This window comes from Thamnophis elegans, chromosome 6, assembly GCF_009769535.1.
Source record: "Thamnophis elegans isolate rThaEle1 chromosome 6, rThaEle1.pri, whole genome shotgun sequence".
Lineage (NCBI taxonomy): Eukaryota > Metazoa > Chordata > Lepidosauria > Squamata > Colubridae > Thamnophis > Thamnophis elegans.
This window is the reverse complement of record NC_045546.1, coordinates 71,472,504-71,486,668: the sequence shown is the minus strand read 5'-3', so window position 1 is coordinate 71,486,668 and position 14,165 is coordinate 71,472,504. Positions and strand designations below refer to the sequence as shown.

The 14,165-nt window shown below is 40.7% G+C and overlaps 1 protein-coding gene across 1 annotated transcript in view; it reads left to right on the top strand.

The window, feature by feature from the left end:
• The window catches only part of AFAP1 (actin filament associated protein 1), a 60,455-nt gene that overhangs the window by 34,862 nt on the left and 11,428 nt on the right, over positions 1–14,165 (top strand). Inside the window, exons 11-13 of the mRNA XM_032219147.1 lie at positions 1,640–1,785; positions 5,022–5,139; positions 13,174–13,288. Of these exons, the coding sequence (XP_032075038.1) occupies positions 1,640–1,785; positions 5,022–5,139; positions 13,174–13,288 (379 nt within the window). The remainder of the gene's footprint in view (positions 1–1,639; positions 1,786–5,021; positions 5,140–13,173; positions 13,289–14,165) is intronic.

Genomic DNA, 14,165 nt, shown 5'->3' with positions numbered 1-14,165 from the left:
GATATCAGGATCTTCTTTTGATGGAAATTCCAGATTGGGTGATAAATCCATTTTCAGATACCGAGGAAGATGGGGTAGTGGAGGAACAACTCATAGAGTTGCAAAATGGCATTGAGCTGAAGCCAAAGTTTAAGAAATCGTACCAAGAGTTTTGGTTACAGAAAGAAATTTCTGATCACTATCCTGCACTATGGACAGTGGTTAAGAAGCTCCTTGTTGCATTTCCAACATCATATTTGGTGGAACGTGGCTTCAGTGTGGTCATCCAACTTCTCTCCAAGGAAAGAAATCGACTCCAGATTACTGAACGTGGTGATTTAAGACTCCTGCTAAGTGACTTTAAACCAGACATTGGGAAACTGGTATCTCTTCATCAAGCCTATCCATCACATTAAGAATTTACTGAACAGTGAAATAGTTACTAAATTTTACTGAATTTACTAAGTTGCTAGTTACTAAGGTTCTTGATAAATGACTATCAGACTTTGAAAACCTGGTATCACTGGATCATGTTCAACAATTTTGTTGAATTAACGTTAAGTAAAAAGGTTTTTAAATTGGATTTTGAATAAATGTGCAATTAATTGTTAGTTTTGAATTTTACTGTTACTATCTTTCTTCCGTCGTGCAAACCGCCCAGTCACATGACACCCCCCCAGCCACGCCCACCAACCACACCCACAGAACTGGTAGTAAAAAAATTGAATTCAACCACTGGGTGGGGGGCACTGAGGATCAGTTTGTAGCACCAAGGGGGCGGTGGACTGAAAAAGTTTGGGAACCACTGCAGTAAACAATGCTATTGAACTGAATATCAATATCAGGGCACAGACCGGTTCCAGTGAATATTCATTCTTAATTCAGTCATATGCACTCCTTCCCTCCCTCTCCCTTACACTTAATTTACACACATTGAAGTCTATAGAAAAGAGACATTTGGAATGTATGATAAAGGCTTTAGCCAACTGGGAATAGAGTCCATGTCTAGAAGGAGCAAGCCTCTACTATAGCCAGCATGATCCTGCCCATGTCCTTAGGGCAGATTTGGAAGTGCCATGTATCTCAGGCAGGGGTGCAGAATTTATGTCTCCTTAAGGATCACTCTAGGTTTGGCATAATGCATTAAGAGTGTCTGGACAGAGTTCTTTTGGAAGGAGGAAAAAGTATTTTAAGCATCAAAACCTAAGGTATTCATGTTATCTCTTAATGACCTGAGAGAGAGCCCAAATGTTGGACTCTAGAATGGGGGGGGGAATGGGGGGGATATCTTTGGACACTATAAAAGGAAATCTGGAATGGGCTTCTTTTTTTTCACTTCTGGAACGTCTGTTTTCATCAGAATGCTAAAAGCAATCTTGTGGTGTCGTGCTACAAAGTTCCATGTGAAACATGTCACAATGCCACTTTTGTCATTCTGCCCCCACACAGGAACTGCTGAAAGCTGATCTTTGCCGTGTTGGCATCCCGAGGAGTAGGGTTATTTGTTTTAGCAAGATTTTTGATAGCCATCATGGAAATGTTTTAAAAATGAAATTCAAGAACTCCTCCACTATATAAATAAATGTCTACTTGAACTAAAATAGATATATGTTAGTGAATGTTTCAGTGTTCAGCTGTTATTTCTCTTCCGTTTGTGTAGGCTTCATCTTCAGAAGATATGGGCAGGTGGATTGGGATTCTGCTGGCTGAGAATGGGTCTTCTGCAGATCCCGGCACTTTGCACTATGACTACATAGATGTGGATGTGACAGCCAGTGTCATTCAAGCTGCAAAGCAAACATTCTGGTAGGAGGACTTAACCAGTTAAGAGCATTTTCAAGAACGCTGGCTTTTTCAGTGCTTTTGTTTTGGAGTTGAGAAATCTGAATTCTTATGTATTATTAAACAAAAAACCTGAGATGGTGAGGAGGTACCATGCAATATGCTTCATATATTGTATAGTATAGTGTGCCCAAGTATGGATATGCTTGCTCAAAGCTGAAAGGCAAAATATGTCAACAAATGCCCCTACTTACAAATACATAATTTTGCAATTATTAAGTAGTTTTGCTAGACATGCTTGAATAGGGAATCGGTGATCAATCTGTGGGGTATTTTTATCAGTTCCTTCATGATCATAGTTGGGATAATCAAATTTAAAATCTAGCAACATCTGGAGAACAAGATTCTTTACATATAAATATTTCTGCTGGTTTGATCTGTGCTTGGATTGAAACGGTGTTCTTTTTATCTGGGTAGAAGTGACTTAAAATGGGGTGTGGAGGAAGAAGAGAAAAAGTGAAAGAGAATAGTAGCCAAGGGAAGACAGGGAAGCCTCTGATGTCAGAATTACTTTGTTTTTTGTTGATTCAAAACTTAATCTTAATAATATGGGAATGTAGGAAATAGATAAGATGTTTAGTTTGTAACCTGCAGCAAAGCATGGCACTCTGGATCAACCACAAGTTATACAAAAATGAAACCTGTAATGCTTTGACTTTTGTGTGGTTTGGATAATACAAGATCTACACAAGGACAAGACTGGAGCGTGTTCCCTCTCTCTCAGCCACACCACAGCAAGTCCCAGCATGGCATATCCACTGGAATCCTAATCTATTTCCCATGGTTTCCCTTCCTTGCCTCCCCGCCTCTCCTTGCAGTGGCAGTTCCATTGGTTGTCATTGTGAAGCAAGGAATGTAAGGGCTATTAAGGGAGAATTTCACAAGACTGCAATTTCTGATTTCCTGCTGGCTTCTCCATTGACTTTGCTTATGCAAAATTGCAGGGAATGTTGGAAATTGTGATCATGTAACTGCAGTTTGCTATGACTTCAAAATTGCGAGCTGAGTGCTAAATGCTCGGATTACAATCCCATGGCCATAGGAACACTGATGGCTGGAATTCCAAGGGCTAGTGGTAACTATCACTTGTTTAGTGCTATTGCAAGTATGAACAGTTGCTGGATGAATGGTTATAACTCAATGACTATCTGTAGTTATGCTGCAACCAGAGAAAGGAATCAATTGCAACAAGGGCTGATATTAACATATGCAGAAGACATGGAGAATTTAAGATTCTGTGATGAAGGGTGCTTCTTGATTTACATCTGTGATGCCATCTTTCTTTCTAGTGGCAGATGAAATATGATAATGGTGATTTCTTTTTTTACTACAGATGGTTTACTACAGTTAGTTTTTTCCATAAAACTAACTCCCAGGGTGTTATTTCCCTAATCAGCCATTGAACTTTATAATGAGTTTGTCTAAATCAATTGATTCAAGGCTGAAACCCTCCAATAACTTATGGCCCATTTAAATTCCCATTGTGTTTTCCCAGTTTGTTAAGAGAGATTGTGTTGGAAACTACAGAAGGTAATAATCTTTCAGTAGTAGTTTTTCAAAAAATATAATGGTATACAATATAAGAAAATGCACTGTTGTATTTAATAACTCAGGAAAACTAAAAACTAGATAAAAAAACAAATCTTGCATTTCTCTTAGGATTGTGCTATATAAATAATTGGATTTGGTTATCTGTTCTGACCCCCTCCTCCGTCCAGTAACAAAAGCCGAGACGCGCTTAATGAGAATGTACTTTAATAGCAAGACCAGAATCTCGGTGGCTGAAAGCCAAGTAAACAAACAGATAAGGACCTTGGCAGCAAGTCCGACAAACCTTGGCAGCAATTCAGGCAAACCTTGGCAGCAATCCAGCCTGCCAAGTTAGTTTCTCTTTAGTCAAAGCGTTGACTTCTGCAAGAAGGGCATGGCACAAGGAGTCTTTTTTATAGTCTGGAGAGGAGCCTAATAACCACCAGCTGAGCGTAATTACCTCCAGTAATTGCGTAATTGTTCCTGACGCCTAGTAGCTCTTCGATGGCGTTCATCCAGGAACAACTCACTGCTGGCTTCTGTATCACCCTCCCTTGTCTCCTCCCCACTGGTCCAAGCCTCAGGCAACACCTGTTGGCCAACCAGTCTCTCTGCACCCTGCTCAGAGTCAGAACCCTGTCCAGGGTCCTCCACATCCTCCAGGGCCGACTCATAGGGCCCCTCGCTGTCGGAGTCTGGTGGCAGCTCCAACGGCTCCTGCTGGGCCACAACAGTTATCGGTGCCAAAATAACATTTTGGAAATGTGCCTTCAAAATATAATGCTTTGAAAGTTTAGTTTTCAATCTTTTACAAAGAACTTAATAATAGTTCATAATAGTTATTTATTGTATTCAACTGGTGATTTTAATATTTTTTGAACAATGTGATTTGCCCAAGGCAGCACTAAATGAAAATTTAAAATATGGATACTGAGGGAAGGCAATCTTCCTAAAAGAAAACACAAGTGGATTTAAACTTGTTTATCATTCTTAGCACAGATAGAAACAGGCAATGTCAGCCCTAAAACATTACAAAATCCCCCAAGAATAAGGAAAACGTTTAAAGTCTCCTCTGCCAGACTTCTCTGTTTTCTTTTGCCAAATTCAAGCTATATATCTCCTTTTCTTCTCAGCAAAAAAGCTAACGCCTGACTTTTATGCTGTCTCAGTCTAATCACACAAAGCTCTTGGCTCCAGGATAAGATTGCTTATGTAAAATCAAAGAGATTCTGGGCATTGCTGTGCTTTATTACTGTAATTGTCCCATCTCCTATTCTGTGTAGTTTGTCTCTCTTTGCCGTTGTACATTGTGATTAGAAAACCTAAAGCCATTTCTTGATAGCACTTGAAGGCACAGATTCATTTCCATAACTGTAGGTTCCTTCCTGGGAAGTTTTTCTATTGAGTCTTCAGCAAATCTTCAGCTTTGCCCTTTAAATCAATTGTCTGTATTTTGATTTAACAAGTTATACCCTTCCCCACACACAAGTAAGTAAAAACTGAAGCTTTCTCACAACTTCAGGCTGTAGTGCCATTCAGCATGTATTCTACAAGAAATCCCTTAAGAGACCTGTAAAACAATTTATGGAAAAGCGTGTTTACTTTATGAAAAGACATGTACTCTCAAAGTGAACTTATAATTTGTTGTCCTGCTTGTTTTTGTATTTCAGTTTTATGAACAGACGAGTTCTTTCTACTAATCCTTACAGAGGAAATGCTGCTAATGGCTATGCGTGTCCCAGTGGGATGGCACTTCATTATGACGATGTTCCTTGCATAAATGGATCAGTAAGAATTGATTTTTGTGTAGGTTAAATAATTTATGTCTGTTGAACCTTCGTATTTTTTTTATTATTATCACAAGGTTTTGTTGTGTCTCAACCAGAGGAGTGGGGGAAATTAGTTCAGTATATCTGCATGTGTATGCCAGCACAAATATGTCTCTCCCTTGATTCATTAAGTTAAACCTAAACATAATAGAACTGTCTCTGGAGAAAAATAAAAGCAAAGATTTGACTAAGAGCCAAGGTGGCGCAGTGGTTAAATGCAGCACTGCAGGCTACTGCTAGATCAGCAGGTCAGCGGTTCAAATCTCACCGGCTCAGGGTTGACTCAGCCTTCCATCCTTCCGAGGTGGGTAAAATGAGGACCCAGATTGTTGGGGGCAATATGCTGACTCTCTGTAAACTGCTTAGAGAGGCCTGAAAGGCCTATGAAGCGATATATAAGTCTACTGCTATTGCTATTGCTATTGCTATGGTTAAAATATGGGTGGGGGGAGTAAAGGAAAATGGATTTGCTGTCATGCACTTTTTATCCTATATCTCCTAGCCCAGTGTTTCTCAACCGCCCTGAGTCCCCCCAGGGAAAAGGGCGGCATATAAATAAACTTAAATAAAATAAATAAATAAAATAAAATAAACCTTGGTGACTTTAAGTCCTGTGGACTTCAACTCCCAGAATCCTCCAGCCAGCTGTTCTGGCTGGGGAATTCTGGGAGTTTCAAGTTTCATTTTATTTATATGCCGCCCTATTCCCAGCGGGACTCAGGGTGGCGCACAAACCCAAGGAGGGGAAGGGAAACACAAAAACTACACAAAAAATACAGGGCATATAAAAACAACCAACAGCCACACGATTCGAGAGGGGAAGGGAACTCATCGACCCCAGGCCTGCCGACACAGCCAGGTTTTAACGGCTTTTTGAAAGGCCTGGAGAGAGGTGAGGGTCCGAATCTCTGCGGGGAGCTCGTTCCAAAGGGCCGGAGCCGCCACAGAGAAGGCCCTCCCCCGGGTCGTGGCCAGATGACATTGGCTAGTAGACGGAACCCGGAGGAGGCCTAATCTGTGTGATCTAATGGGTCTTTGGGAGGTAATTGGCAGCAGGCGGTCTCTCAAGTACCCAGGTCCATTCTGGGAGTTGAAGTCCACAGGACTTAAAGTCACCAAGGTTGAGAAACACTGTCCTAGCCATATACAGGTAGACCTTACTTAGCGATTACTCTGTTTAGTTACAATGGCGCTGAAAAAGTAACTTCAGAACCAGTTATTGCATTTACAACTGCCACTGTATCCTGCAATCACATGAACTTCATTTGCATGCTCTGCAACCAGCTTCTGAGAAGCAGACTCAATGGAGAAGCTGGCAGTGAAATCTCCAGTCATGGTCACATGATGCCTCACCTAATGATCCACAGTGACTTGCTTAATGACTGCAATGGATGTAAAATGACAGGCTGCTGCAGTCACATGATGCTTCACATAGAAACTGTACCACTAAGACAGAGTTGGTGGTCCCAAGTTGGTGGTCCCAATTGTGGTCACTAAATGAGGATTAGGTCTAATCGCAAATATTTCAAAAATTGGAATGACTGGGATAGATTTTTATGCATATTGGCATGAGATCATGCCTTACTTCAATCCAGTAGTTCTGTTCTAGAATTATGTTGTAGTTTTCCCAGCTGAATGCCTTTCATACATGCTCCCGATTATCCAGTGATCATTCCAATGGAAGAATTCTGAATGATTTGTGGTTCACCATACCTAGAGTAAATCTATTTGGGAAAGGCTGATATAAAAGTTTAGGAAGGTAGTTTAGGAGAAATCAATTGGCTGTGATTGCCCATGTGTATCCTATAAATTTACCATAAATACAATAGCAGAGTTGAAAGGGACCTTGGAGGTCTTCTAGTCCAACCCCCTCCCTAGGCAGGAAATCCTATACTGTTTCAGACAAATGGCTATCCAACATCTTCTTAAAGACTTCCAGTGTTGGGGCATTCACAACTTCTGGAGGCAAGCTCTTCCACTAATTCATTGTTCTAACTGTCAGGAAATTTCTCCTCAGTTTTAAGTTGCTTCTCTTCTTGATTAGTTTCCACCCATTGCTTCTTGTTCTACCATCAGGTGCCTTGGAGAATAGCTTGACTCCCTCTTCTTTGTGGCAACCCCTGAGATATTGGAACACTGCTATCATGTCTCCCCTAGTCCTTCTTTTCATTAAACTAGACATACCCAGTTCCTGCAACCGTTCTTCATATGTTTTAGCCTCCAGTCCCCTAATCATCTTTGTTGCGCTTCTCTGCACTCTTTCTAGAGCAGTGATGGGCAACCTTTTTGGCGTGGTGTGTCAAAAATCGGCAAAAAATCGAGCATAACTCGCGTTGTGTGTCACTTCGACAAAAACATAATTTTGCGCAATTTATAGTTTAAACTACAAAAATGTATAATGGCGCTCACAGTTCCCATTGGCACTCCGCTGTTCCCTGCTGTGGTGCGGTCGTAACCGACAGTCCCAGGAGTAGAGACTCTGTGCCGGCCTGACTGGAGAGAGGCGTGCACTGTTCCCGCGCTCCTCTCCTGCGGGTCCTCCCTCGCCGCGCTGATGACGTGTGTGCGCACGGCACGCACGCCTTACCAGCAGCCCCTGCGCTCAGAAAGGGGCGGCGGCGATACAGTAAGTGAGTGTGGGCGGGGGAGATCACATGTCCCGCCGCCCCGTTCCTCCAGCACAGATTCTTTCATCCTCGGCGGCCGTGCAGGAGCCGAGGATGAATCGCATGAAATCCTGTGCGTGTCACCCCAAATGGCTACGCGTGTCAGCACTGACACGCGTGTCATAGGTTCGCCATCACTGTTCTAGAGTCTCCACATCTTTTCTACATCGTGGCGACCAAAACTGAATGCAGTATTCCAAGTGTGGCCTTACCAAGGCATTATAAAGTGGTATTAACACTTCATGTGATCTTGATTCAATCCCTCTGTTTATGTAGCCTAGAACTGTGTTGACTTTTTTGGCAGCTGCTGCACACTGCTGGCTCATATTTAAATGGTTGTCCACTAGGACTCCAAGATCCCTCTCACAGTTACTACTATTGAGCAAGGTACCACCTATACTGTACCTGTGCATTTCGTTTTTCTTGCCTAAATGTAGAACCTTACTCTTTCAACCATTGAATTTCATTTTATTAGATAGTGCCCAATGTTCAAGTTTGTCAAGTTCCTTCTGTATCTTAAGCCTGTCTTCTGGAGTGTTGGCTATTCCTGCCAGCTTGGTGTCATCTGCAAATTTGATGAGTTCCCCATTTATTCCCTCATCCAAATAATTGATGAAGAGTACCGGGCCTAAAACAGAGCCTTGGGGTATTCCACTGCATACTTCCCTCCATGTAGATGCAGTTCCATTGAGGACTACACATTGAGTGCGGTTGGTCAGCCATATGATAGTTTCCTCTTTCCAATATAATTACATTTCTTACAGTGCTTATCTATCCATCTTTACGAGACAGTCAAAAAGACAAAAGTTCATTTTAATATATTTATATAACAATATATAGCAATATATTGTTACGTGTAGTTACCATAAATAGTGGTTGAAATTGCTTCTGATTGCTTTCTAACTGCATTTTATACACTCACTCTATATTTTATCTTTCAGTGAATGAATTAAATCCTAAAGATTATTAGAAGCTGCATCTATTCTCAGATAATTCTTGACAAAGACGAATGTTACTAACACATTAATCATTCAGATATATTGATACAAGAATAAGAAGTTCTCCAACAACATGATTTGTGGGGCTATGCATATTTATTTCTTGATATCTTTGCTTGCATTTCTTTGCTTACATCCTTCTGTTAGGCAATCCCCTGTAGTTATGGTTTCTTGGTTTCCAAATCTCTTTTTATTGTGCTATCCAAATGAAGGTCCCAAGATTTAAAAATTGGTTATGAATCAGTATAAAAACCTAGTTTGAAACTCTAATTTGGATGAACTTCTTAAATCAAAATGATAAAAATTAAACCAAGGAATCAAAAGACAGCTTTGCACCAAGACATGTTAAAAAAGAGGGCTGCTCTATCAAAAATTTTGTATGGGAAAGGCCAAAACTTACCTCTTGTTAATTTGTGGTTTCAACTCAATAGTCAGATGGTTAGCATATCTTATTGAAACTTATCTTATAGACCAGTGTTTCTCAACCTTGGCAACTTGAAGATGTCTGGACTTCAACTCCCAGAATTCCCCAGCCAGCGGATGTCCAGACATCTTCAAGTTGCCAAGGTTGAGAAACATTGTTATAGACCGTGATGGCGAACCTATGGCATGCATGCCCAAAGTGGCATGTGAAGCCATGTTGCCCGGCACACATGGCCTTGCCTGTTTGTCTTCCGGGTTTCTGGCGTGCTCAGCTGTTCTTCGTGCATGCGGCAGTGCTAAAACTAGCATGCACATACGTGCTGGCCAGCTGATTTTGGGGTGCACATGCGCACTAGAACCCAGAAGTTCAGCTTTTTCAGAGCGCGATCCTTTCACATGCAGCAGTGCTGAAAACTGTCCTGCACATGTGCGCCAGCCAGCTGATTCTCGGGTGCGCATGCACACCAGAAATCAGAAGCTTGGCTTTTCCAGAGCACGTTCCCTTCGTGCATGCAGCAGTGCTGAAAACTGGCCTACACTTGTGTGCTGGCCAGCTGATTGTTGGGCATGCATGCACGCTAGAACCTGGAAGTTTGGCTTTTCTGGAGAGTGGCCCCAATGGGCACATGTGCGCGATGTTTCCATGTGAGCCGAAAAGATTAACCATCACTGCTACAGACTATAAGATAGACAACATAAGGATATCAAATGGCATTATTTCTCACTGTCCTTTTCAGCAGTGTGTTTAGAAATCTTAACTTTGGAATTTGCAAGATTTCCATTTTGATATAGTTACTTTAAGAAGACCTTCCTATCTGTCCCTTTTCCTATGCCAGTGACCTTCCAGCTGGCTTTAAGTCCACCCTTTGCAGCTGTTGCCTGCTTATTTTTGACTAACCTTCCTACCATGACCAATTTCCTGTCTGTTCTCCATGGATGTTCCCCTCTTCCTATTGCAGTGCGTTGAGTGCCAAACAAATAATGAGTAATGTGATAACATTTTCGCATCAAAATGCGTATCAAGTTTGACAAGTTTTGAAGCAGTCAAGTATCGAAGTACTATTGTATAGAACCAGTGGAGAAGGAACTCCTGCTGAGGGTTGGAGATGTTTTCTTAATTTGTCACTTAACTTTCAAATTATTACATTTTTCCAGTGCATGAAGTTATGCTAATTTACTAAGTATGTGTGTTGCAGTGGGAACCAGAAGATAGCTTTCCTACTTCTAGCAAAAACACAGGAGAAGATGGGCTTTATGATAACATGGGCCTGTATGATAATTTGCCATCCCCGAAAATTTTTGCACGTTGTCCACCAGCAGAGCGAAAAGCCAATAGGTTATCTACTGACAAACTCTCATCTAACCATTATAAACAACCTGTCTCATCCAATCTGTCTTCTGCTCAGTCTGTCACTAATACTTCTGCTGTGGGGAAGGGATCTGTTGCACAGGTACTAAAATGCTTAATTCTTTTAATCATATTTCTGTTCTTGCTTTTGTGTACTGATCATTAAATGCTTACAATTAATTAAAGCTAAATAATATAATACCGCATAAATTGTTTAGAAACACTGGATATAAGAATAACAGCTTGGAAACTTATGTACTTTTCTTTTTAAAATTCTTAGTTTAACTTAGCTTCTCCAACCTGATGAGACTAACACTACAACTCAGGACTCCCAACTATCTTTGAAGGTTCTAGGAATTCCACCCGTAAAATTTCTGAAAGGCATCGATTTAAATAAAACTATCTTGGATTTTACACAGAGCAAATTTCAGAGGATACCTATTAGCAATATCATTGCTTCAACAGCTGAAATTAAGTCCTTGGTAATGGTCAACTTCACAACCTACAATGTTCCGTACTTTTCTGTACTATCTGTGTGCAGTTACGTGTGAGTAGTTGAACAGACTGTACTGCAGTTAGTGCACTGAGTATGGACCATTATTGTGGCTTGGGTAATGTTCTGTGTTATGCAGATGGTTCTGCTTCATTCTAAAAGAAACAAATTGATTACTTGAATACAAAATTGTTTCAAATAAATATGCTTCATTCAATTTTGTATTCACTTTCAAAAATTTGGGGACGTGATATTTCCAAAGCTTAAAACATTCTGCAAACTTATTTCACATTCAGAAATATTAGAGAGATGATGCAGTTCCCATAAATAATGGGAGGATTGGAGAAGTTTTTGACAAGTTGGCCATATACTTGTGCCCCTAGCTCTTGAGTTTTACAGCTATTTCATTTGGGGAGTGGAACAGCCATTCCTCTGCAGTCAGTGCCATTCAGGGGTGGGTTTCAACCGGTTCGCGGCGGTCCCTGCGATCCAGTTGGTCGCCGAACCCAGAAGTAAGTAACTTCCGGGAACGGCGAAGGCCCCCCGCCCGCGCGCCCGTGCGCGCCCGCTCCTTACCCGGTTTTGCCGAATTCTGCGCTTCCACGCATGCGCAGGACTCATACAGCGCCTGCGCGATCCTCCAGGAGCAGCTGGAGCATCGCACAGACGCTAGTACGCACGTGTGCGCCGCGCGCGAGGATGCCGCCGGCCTTGTTCCAACCGAACCGGTTGGAACGGGGCGAGAAACCCACCCCTGGTGCCATTGTACTGTATGCTGTATGTTTAGAAAACCAATTTGAAAGATTTGTTCTAAGAATAAGAAGATCTGCTAAAATTTAAAATAATAGTGAAATGAGTTGCTGGAGGAATCTTTTTTTTTAATCAGCTCATTTTATTGCATGCCTGCAAAATAATGATTGTTGCTTGTTTCAAAAGAATGTTATGCAATAGTGTTCTGTTTATTTTATTGAAACGAGTAATTGAAGATTCTTAAAAATCAGATGGACACAGATATTGCCTCCTTCAGTCATTTTAATGACTCATAAAAGCCAATGTTATACTGAGGCAAAATAATATAAAATATAAATCAAACATTCCTTCACATTTCAACTTTCCATATTTGAACCATAAACAAACGACTTGTAAATAATAAATCCAAATAATGTTAAGTCTAAATGTTGAAGTCGTGCTCTTGTCAAATTAAAAACAGATGTCTTTTCACTGCAAAATGTTCCATTGTCCCCATCATTACAACTTGGTTCTGAACATTCTGCACATAACAGTTAATTTAAGATTTTATTGTCAATTCATTTCCTAGCCACTTAGAGATTTCTTAGCCAGTTAGAGATTGGCCTAAGTTTTCTGAAGCTTCTAGGCCAGTGTTTCTCAACCTCAACCAACAGGACCTAAAGTCACCAAGGTTGAGAAACACTGTTCTAGGCACATCTTTCAGTGATTATTTTGTAAAGTGGCCCTTTCTCAAACATGTGTTTTAATTTTATGTTGTCTCAGCTCTTACATACAGGTAGTCCTCAACTTATGACCACATGAGCTCAAAATTTCTGTTCCTAAATGAAACATTGTTATGTGAATTTTACGAGCTATCTTGCCACAATTGCTAAGTGAATCACTGTGGTTATTAAGTTAGTAACATGATTGTTAAGTGAATCTGGCTTCCCCATTGAATTTGCTTGTAAGAAGGTTGCAAAAGGTGATCACATGACCCTGGGATAGCGCAACTGTCATAAATATGAGTCAGTTGCCAAGTGTCCGAATTTTGATCAATGACCACGAGAATGCTGCAACAATCATAAGTCTGAAAAATGGTCATAAGTCACTTTTCTCAGTGCCATTCTAACTTTGAACAGTCTGAACTGTTGTAAGTTGAGGACTTCCTGTATTTTCAAAAAGCACAATGGATGCCTTTGGTTGCTTTAGAAGCATGGTTTTCTAACTACCTCGATTTTAAACTTTTAACCAAAATTTGCCTCTTTTTGTCCCCACTTATGTAAAAACAACTTTACTTAATGTTTAGCAATACATGCATTCTTGATTTTCCTTACAGTTTAAAGGAAAGAAAATGCCAGTAGCTGCAAATGGGATTTCAGGAAAAGGGAGAACGTTAAGTAATTCACCCAAAAAATCAGAATTTCCTTCAAATGTGAAACGTAGCAACTCTAGTGAGTATTCTTATTTCTTCTAGCTGTCTATATTCTTTCACTATTTCACAATGTCCAATTTTCATGGTTGTACATTGTCAGTGGAAAATAATTGTTTTGATTGTTCTCCTAGTTGTCATAAAAATGCCATTTTCTTTTTTCATGAACAAGTTTTTTTATTATCTTATTATCTTATTTACTTTTTCAGCATAATATGGGAGGAACAACTAGAAAATTTAAGTTCTTCCTTTTTCAGTACTACTCTTTAAAGTTTTGGAATTTTTGGATACTTTTTCTGTGTAATTCGGCTGATATGGTCGTGACCCGTCAAAACCGCGGACGACAAAATCGCGCTCGACGAAAGCGCGCATTTGACGTCATCACAGCGCGACGAAAAAAATTAAAAATTGAAATAAAAATAAAATTAAAGCACTTAGGTTAAGGGTTAGGGTTAGGTTTAGGGTTAGGTTTGGGGGGGTTAGGGTAAGGTTTTCGCTTTATTTTTACATTTATCGATCACAGCGCGATGTTTTCGTCGCGCTGTGATGACATCAAATGCGCGCTTTCGTCGAGTGCGATTTTGTCGTCCGTGGTTTTGTGGTGGAACCGATATGGTTGCTCAGTTGCAGCAGATTGTGTATAAGACATACTTTTAGCTATTTGAAGAAGTTTTGGTTTGGATTAAAGCTGGAGTGATTGAAGATGTAACAGCAACCATAGAGGTAGAGGTGTCAACTCTGCCATCTTCGGCTTGGCGCCTCACTAACAGCTGCCATCAACCGTTAGCGGGGAAGGGAAGAAGAGCAAATGGGCAATCAACATGCATAGGTTAGAGATGGGAATTAGGGAGAGGGGGGATGACATTTTGATAAGAGACCAGAGATGCATGAAACCAGCC